At 45.6% G+C, this 8356-nt stretch overlaps 1 protein-coding gene across 3 annotated transcripts in view; it reads left to right on the top strand.

Moving 5' to 3' along the window:
• The window catches only part of LOC100539152 (fibronectin type-III domain-containing protein 3a-like), a 32704-nt gene continuing 24348 nt past the window's right edge, over nt 1-8356 (top strand). The window contains exons 1-2 of one of the 3 annotated variants that reach the window (XM_010715095.2): nt 1-103; nt 8156-8290. In XM_010715095.2, coding sequence (XP_010713397.1) covers nt 8195-8290 — 96 coding nt within the window. In that variant the 5' untranslated portion in view covers nt 1-103; nt 8156-8194. Of the gene's footprint in view, nt 154-8152; nt 8291-8356 lie in introns of all 3 variants that reach the window. The other 2 variants (XM_010715094.2, XM_019618122.1) reach the window with 2 other exon arrangements.

The raw sequence follows: 8356 nt of genomic DNA, 5'->3' as shown, positions 1-8356 counted from the left end.
AAGGAAGGCTGAGGGACAGCTCGGCACATTGCTCCTACTACAGCAGGCAGTGACCGTAGACGTCTATCAACAGGAGCAGCTTCAAGTCAGGAGAGTGTCAGCGGTAATTAGCCATAATTTGCTGTTCTTCCAGATCTTCTGAGACGTTTTTCTGTAAGTCTCTCGTGTGCTAAGGTGAAATAATATATAAATATTTGAGAACCTTCTAAGCTTAGGACTCTCTTTCTCTTCTCTGCTTTTGTTTTGTTTGAAACTTACTATCAAATGAAAAACGGGTTAGAGAAGCAAGAACTGATAGGGTTCTTGAAGTAGGAAGAAGCTCAGTATTTCCAGATAAATGTTATTGGTTTTATAATGTAGCAACCTTATCTTTATTTTGGCATTAATCTCACTCTCCTTCCCCCAGCTGGAATTTTCGTCTTAATGAGACTTGCATAATCAGCCTTCGTATAAAGAAAGTAAATTCTGTTTTTAGCAAAGGCATTTCCTGTAGAGAAAACAGTTCAAGAGAGTGGCAGCATACCAATAAGTGACCGACTGGATGGCACTGCTTCAGTGTGTTGGTTTGAGGTGGAGCTCACGGAACTGACAGGTCATGGGATTGACCTTTTTTAGGGGAGGGGGGGAGAGACCTGGCACAATAAATTATCAGTAGTGTGATAGTTGCTTTGTCTTGAAGGCCGGAATTCTACCACTTGTACTTTCTTTTTTTTAATGAAGATCCCTGTGGATTACATTTGCTCGGAGAACAGTATTTTCAGCTTTGTGAAGAGCAGTTTAACCATTTTCTGGTTTGGTTCATGGTTGTCTAAAGCAGTAGAAGAGATCAAGGAAAGACCTGAATGGTAGCTGCCTAATACAGAATAGGGTGTGATGGGAAACAATATAATTAAATACAAAGCAGGTTTTCGGGAAGATATTACATAGACAACCTTTTGGTATATTTTAATCTGTCACTTTGATTTTTAGTGCCTAGATTTCTTGGGAAAAAAACCTCAGTAAGCGTAGATGTAAACAGTCATTCCTGGAGTCTTCAAAACTGTGCTAAGCTCCACTCATTCTCTTACATAGAGGTGTTGCAATTCAGCTGATCTGCCCATAAATCCAGGTACAGAAGCAGCTGATTTCAGTGCTAGCATGCATCAGGTGAGCTGTGCTGGAGGCTTTCTGCGTGCTGCTGAACTGTCACAAGTGCAGGGTGAAGGGCGTTTGCTTAAACCTCACGTGCATGATGTCATATTTGCATTTTGCCTCACATTTTTCACGAACTGAAGAAATGCACATGGTCAGTTACCACGGGACTGCTCAGATGTGGTAATTTAAGTAGTTTCTTGGTGTGTTTTAGCACTAGGTTTAAGTATAACCTGTTTAAACAAGGCTGGTCTGATCTGCTCTGCAGCTGAAGCACTACAGCCTGAATTACTTCTCTTGTTGTGCAAGAAAGTTTTTGGTTCGTGTGTCAAACTTTTAAACTGCAATACAGCAAAAGCAAAATGTTTCTCATCCTCCTTGTTCTTGAACATGTAAGTCCTGCTTTTGCTTCTCTCTTGTTGGATTAGATGACAACTGACTGCTCTGACCTGTGTTGTGGTAGAGAGCCTTTCCTGGAAGTAGGGCTGTTGTTTTTAGTAATCTGAATGATTGCTTCCTCTCAGTCAAGCCTGGAAGAAAAAAAAAAAGTCAGGATTAGGAATGCAGAACATTTGGGCAATAACTTTTGGATCAGCTGGTGTTTGTATCACACCATCTGTCTGACTGTGTGTGCGTCTGCCAGCCCACAGTGCTCGCTAGGTTGCCTTCTGGTGCTGCAGAGGTCTGTGCTTTGGTGCTGTGCTTTTGGCACAGGAGGCTCTGTGGGCACAGCACGCTGGCACCCATGGCTGCATGGCACCCAGGGGCATTTCAGTGTCTGGAAATGCAGTGTGTAGGACAGGGCAGGGCAGCCTCCACCTGCCCTCCATGGGAGACAAAAACACAGCACTTGGAAGTGGCAGCGTGCTCGTGCCCTCTGTGGTCTAGGTATGCCTCTCTTCACGGAGGAGGCTTGGATGATGCTGTGGAATATGCCTGTTCCTGTTGTGGTGGGGCTGTCTGCACACACAAAAGCTTTGGGGTTTTTTTCTGTTCTGTGAAACAACGCTTTTTCCCCGTGAAGATGGTTGGTAAATAAAATGTTACTGTAAGAGGGATTCAACTTTACGCTGCACCTCAAGACCAAATTTGTCCCACGGGGAAGAATCATACTTAGTTTTCCAGATACTTAACCTGAAATTCAGAACCTCAGAGCACATGCAGCTCCTGTAGAAACTTGCACTTCCCATCTTGTCATTCTTGGCACCGATTTAAACATTTTGCTTCATCTGTTGAGCTCAGTAGTTACTTAGTTGTGAAGCCTGGCTTGCTTTGGGGTGGCTGGGGAGGGTTTCTCTGGGGCTCTTGCTGCTTGTCACCACGGTGTGGAACAGATGCCTGTTTTCTGGCACATCACAGCCTGTGGTCTTAGGAGCAGAGTGTTGTCTTTCTACAGCTGTGTGTTTGTTTGCAGGGAAATACCCCTTTAGTTTTCCAGCTGTTCCTCACCATTGCTACATGACTGCACCGCAGTCCCTGTAAGGATGCTGTCATTGCATTTGTTCCCTTTGCAGGATTTTCCTTTCTCTCTCTTTTTTTAAATCAATTTTTCATTTCAAAGATGCGCTCTATTTTTGTGGCCCTGATGGAAAGCTTTCTTGGATCACGAGTTTGTTTTTCAATTGACTGTTTTATATTTTACATCCCTTCCCTTCAGGTGGTGCATCTGCTGTCCCCCCACTGCTCTGAGACCTTAAGGGCCGCCATAGCAGAACACAAAGCAGTTTGTAAGTGCTGAGGGCAGTTGCTTGTGTAGTTTTTATTAGCGGGTGGAGGATTTCTTTTTATTGCTTTCCTGGCACGGTCACATCAGGAACCTGATCCGGATTGGTAGGGGAGGCTGGAAGGTGATGCTATCACTTGTGGCAGAGTTCCCGTGTGTCCTACCCTGTTGATCTGCTGTTTCTGTGGTTTTAGGGATTTTTTTCTTTGGTGGCTGTGACATGAGGGCTTCCCATCTCGATCTGAATTTTCCTTTGGGGAGAATTTCTGTGGGCAGTCAGGTCTGACAACGAGCCAGGCTGATAAAAGCATGGAGCTGGCTTCCGTGTTCTGTGATGGAATCAACATTTCAGTGACAGTAAGGCTTTCTGGAAAATACAAGAAAATGTTTGCATCTCTGTAGCATCGCCACATCTGTAGCCTCTTCAGGTTGCCCTGCCCTGCTTCCAACTCTGCCATTTTTGTAGCTGTTATTTTCATCGTGGTGCAAAGCAGGGACACGAGTTGTTCTGCACCAGTGCATCTGTACTACTGCTGGGGTTGAGGTGTTATCATTTCGTGGTACCAAAGAAAGCACCTGGTGCAAAGTGCTAAAACCACATACTGCATGTCTGTGCAGTGGGCATTTTGTTGGGGTTTTATACCGTTTTGCAATACAAGTTGGCAGGTTTAACATCGCAGAGCGTTCCCAGAGCCAAACTGCTAGCGATTGGAACGGCCTGGGTTGGAAGGGACCTCTAAGATCTAGCAGTACCTAGGTCAAAATGACACAGGGTACACCTAGATCCATTATATGGGGTTTTTCACAGCTGTAGGCGTTCAGTGTGTGACTGAGCACGTCTGTTGGAGAAGCCATGAAGAGCGTTCTCAGTATCAGGGCTGCGGTGCCCCCTGGCTGGGAGCCAGGCTCCGGGCAAGGTGCTGCAGCCAAATCCACTCGGGTGTCATTATGAATTATTTCCAACATTTTAATCAAAACATATATTTAGTTTTGAACAGATGACTGTTATGGAGCGATGGTGGTCTCTTCAGAGCTAAAATTGTAACTGAGCCTCTGTTAAGTGTGGTTCTGTTGGGGCTCTCGCTCCCTTAATCTCACTGAAAGTAAACCAGTGCTCTCCATGGCTCACGTGTGGTCCTGTGGCCGAGGGGAACTATTTTGGGACCAGGATGGTATCTTAAACACTTTGTTAGGGCTGTTTATTTGAAAAACACTGGGAGAAGGCAACTTGTGTCCTTAACCCAAATGTTTCCTACCTCAAAATCACATGGGGTGTGCATTTTGGATGGGGTGGGGGGTGAGGCTTTTCTGAAATTCCTGGGAAGGTCTGATCTTTTGACGAGGCAGTTCCTCACCCCGATGCTGGGGAGGCATTTTGTTCATCTGTTGGTCTTGTTTAACAGCCTTTGGTGCAAACTTTATATCAAAATATTTCAAGATTTGCAAGAGTTGAAGGCATGGAAGCACCTCTGTGAGCTGAGCACCATCTTCCCATCAGAGTCCCTCGGTGGCCCTGGGCACGTTGTTCTCCCTACCTCAGCCTCACTCTATTTAAATAAAAGTATCTCCATTTAAATAATAAGCTCCTTAAAACAGCAGTTTTCTCATATTAAACCCAGCACTTACTATAATGAAAAGCGTTTACATCCCTTTCTGTGTGGGGCTAGAAATGCATATTGACTGTTTATGGAGTAGGTTCAGATTTTGTTCTGGACAGTGGAATGAGGTTGATCCATTTCTGCCTACAGCCTTTCCCCCTTTTAGGATAAGTATGAAGCCTTTTGAAGAGACATTTTCAGTGCATTGGGAAAATACTTCAATGTGAAATAGCAGGATGCCTGCAACTTGTGTGAATGTATGACATTGCTGCACATTTGCACAATAAATAATCTCATGCCGTTAATATGAGGATATCATTCCAATGCAAACACTGTCTTTCGGTCTGTGAAATGTTCCTAATTTTGTGTAGTATGGTAGAACACAAAGAATGCACGACTTACCGTTTTGCACCTTGTATGTAAATAACTGCATGGTGGTCCTCTGTGGAGCCAGGGGTCTCTTCCAACTTGGGATATTCTATGAACCACGGAATTGCAGAGGTTGGAAGGGACCTCAGGAGATTCCAGTCCAACCCAATCAGATCGTGGTCACTGCCAGAAGCAAAGCACGCCTGCAGCGTGGTGACATGCTGCTGCTGGTTGCTGGTTGCTGTCGCAGAGCTCTGGGTGAGGCAGAAGCAGAGCCTGTGTGCTGAAGGGTGCTTACAGCCGTGGCTTGTCCTTAGGGGGACTGCTGGCACAGGCTGGAAGCTTCCTGTTGTCGTGCACACAGCAGTGCTGGTGTGAGCTGAGGTTGAAGTGGCACCTCGCTCCGTTCTGCACACTGACATGTAGCTCAGTGGGGCTTTGCAAACCCAGCATGCAGTGAGCATCTCGTCTATTCATTTCAGTCACCTTTTGTTAATAGCTACAGCCATGCATAGCAATAGCGTATTTCTTTTTCCTTTGGGCTGAAACCATCTGAGATTTCATTTTCAGAACGTCTCATGGAAGTCGGTGGGGTTTCCCTGGCGGACAGCAGAGCTGGTGGCACGAAGCAGCCCTGCTCCATCCCGGAGGTGCTGAGTTCAGCTGCAGGCGAGTGGAATCCACCAGCACTGTGCTCGGTGGGAGCTCAGAGCTGGAGCAGCTCCAGGATGACTGCAGTGCTGCCGGAGGAGCATCGGGGCTGGGAAGGGGAAGGCCCACATTGCAGCGGTGCAGGCCGTGCGTTTTTCTGTGTCAGGAAGTGAGGTCAGACCCGGCGCTGTGTGCTGTCATTGTTTTCTGGAAGGCTGATCATTAAGGTTCTCTGTTTTTCTTAGAAGCCTTTGTAGTGTGAGACTGTCAGTGGAAAATGTTGCCTCTTTTAATATGGTTAGCGTGATGAACCGTGTGCTTTTGGTTCAGTCAGTGCTTCTCAGAGAGCACTTCTACAATCTGAGCTGATTTCTTTGCTCTAAAAATCCTTTATGCCCTATTTTGGCACAGCAGATACGGCAAAACCTAACCCTTAGGGTCTGTTAACATCGATGGAGTAACTTGAAATCCATATTTCACAACTGTTGGTAAACTGTTACACAAATTAAAGTCTGAAAAGCGTTACTTCTGGGTGTTAGAACAGGGAAGCCTAATGTGGAAAGCAGCGTGAGCACTCCGTGTAATAAATGGAGAAGGTTTGTCTGACTGTGTCTCAAAGATCACTGCGGAGTACTGAGACAGATTCAATTCCTGAGGCACACGGTCATTATTTTTTTTTTACTTATTTGTGTCCCATGCTGAGACAGCCACGTGAGTGCTTTGCTGGATGTGCACTCTGCTGTACGTCAGATTTTAGCCTCTTGTTTTAATCAAAATGACAAAATGTCACAGTATTTCTGTGTGCTCAGCTGCACTGCTGAACGCGGATCTGCTGAATGCTTTTTGGTGAGTGGTTTCCCCTTCGTGTTAATTGCTAATTTCTGTCGTTGCTGAGGTTCTTTAGATGAATGAAATTGAGACTGTGCACGCAGACACGTGTGTTTTATGTATTTATTTATATGTATAAAACAATGTATTTTTAATCTGCTCGTGTGTACTGAATTCCTATTATGGAAGCAGTTTCTCTGAAGTCTTAGCTAGAAACCTCTAAAAATAGGAGAGTTGTAGTAGAAGAAACTGCAGCTGTAATTTTAGCCCATGGGCCGGCAGCGTTAGCAGTTATTTTTAAGTGAAATAGTTGTGTACAATCAGATGAGCTTGTTTCCTTGGCAGTGGTCATTCAGAATCTGGCAAACAGAAGGGAAGGTGATTTTCTGCAGAAAATAAATAACGATCTAAGGGAGCTGGGTATGTTTAGGGCAATCCTGGTACAAACTGGCACTTTGAAGTCCTCTGTGGCCCTCGCACCCCTCGGTCTGCTTTGGTCTCCTAAGATCCCGTGGCAGGAGCAGGGCCAGGGCTGGCTGGTGTGCAGAGCCAGGGCTGTGTGTGGCACCATGGGCTGTTCCTTCGTGCTGTGTTTGTGGCCGTGTGATTGTATCAGTTCTCTTGAGATGCTCTTGCAAACAAGAATGAGTCTGTTTGTGCCTCTGTGCTCTCCCAGCTTCCTCGTCTGGCAGCAGCCGTGCAGGAGGACCTTGTAATGTTGACCTTTATTGCAGGCCCTTTCTGGGCAACCCGAGCTTAACGTCAGCACAGATTATGAGAGTCCAGCTGTGATGTTTTTCTGAACACTGCTATTTCCATGTTGGTTTAGCAGTTGTTCGTAGACTGGCTTGGTTCAGGCATAGGTGAGTTGGTGTTTTTGCACTCTGTTTCTGTTTTGCTTTTTTTAACGTAATAAATCGGTCTGTCTTAAATGCATTTTGGTCTTCTGTCTGGGTTATGGGAGGTAATGGGAGAGGAGAAGGAAATGGCAGCATTTCCTGTATCCTGTTACCTTGTGCGTTCTGTGGACGCTGAATTAACTGTTCATCAAAAATTCATGAAGAGTTGCATTTCATTTTGCTTTGTTGTAATTATGGATCGTTCCCGGGAAGCTCACAACTATGCAGCGCTTTTCCAGTTGCAGTTCTCCATGGTACTGGTTTAAAGACTCCTATACAAAGCACTCTGGTCTGTCTCACATTGCCTTAGGCTTTGTTTTCACGTGCCAGAATTCTGTACTAATGGCACGTTGCAACAGTGGGGAGAATGAAGGGGTTTTGATCACCACAGAGATTGAAATGTGTGCATGTTCTATGAATTATCTGGTGTGAGACTTTATTTACAGCGAGTTCAGGAACTCAGAAAACTCCACATTTTAAGAATAAATGCTGTGTGAGCATACATGATGCTGCTGTGTGATCGCATCGCGATGTCAGCCCTTGTGGTATGTCGAGTGGGGTACGTGTGCTATTTTAAAGGATGTATTTTTGGAAAGAGGATATGTATTGCTGATACACAGTACTTGAGAACAGGATAATAACTTGTGCTCCTTGAGAGCACCGTTGGAAAGAACACGGACATCTGAGGTGATGCCCCCCCCCCCCGGCTGTCCGTTTGCACAAGTTCTTAGATGTGCAATGAGGGCAGAAGGGAATGCTTCGTACCAGCTTTAGGCTCCAATTAAGGTCAATTGATTTGCATATCTTTGGGGCAGAGTTGTGGAATGCTGAAGGCATTGAACGCTGTGTTTTTCTTCTGAATTACTGGTACCATGTTTGGCAAACAAAGTGGAGAATTATTTGGGAAAGGGGAGTGGCTGAAACCTAACACTGGTGCTGTCTTTTTGTTTCAGCAGGGATTACTGTGAGCAGCTGTCAATGAATGGTTTTCAGACATGATGGCCGACCAGCCACCTCCGTTAGAAGCTACGCCTCTATTGAACGAAGTGCCACTTCTACCTCACATGGTTAATGGAGACAGCATCCAACAGGCAAGTCCATCCCTCGTGCTCCCATCCGGGTCCCTGTCACACTGTGCCTGCAGGGCTCACAGGGAG

The sequence above is a fragment of the Meleagris gallopavo genome, chromosome 9, assembly GCF_000146605.3.
Source record: "Meleagris gallopavo isolate NT-WF06-2002-E0010 breed Aviagen turkey brand Nicholas breeding stock chromosome 9, Turkey_5.1, whole genome shotgun sequence".
NCBI classification, from domain to species: domain Eukaryota; kingdom Metazoa; phylum Chordata; class Aves; order Galliformes; family Phasianidae; genus Meleagris; species Meleagris gallopavo.
Note: the sequence above shows the minus strand (reverse complement) of the source record. Positions and strands in the feature narration are given on the sequence as shown.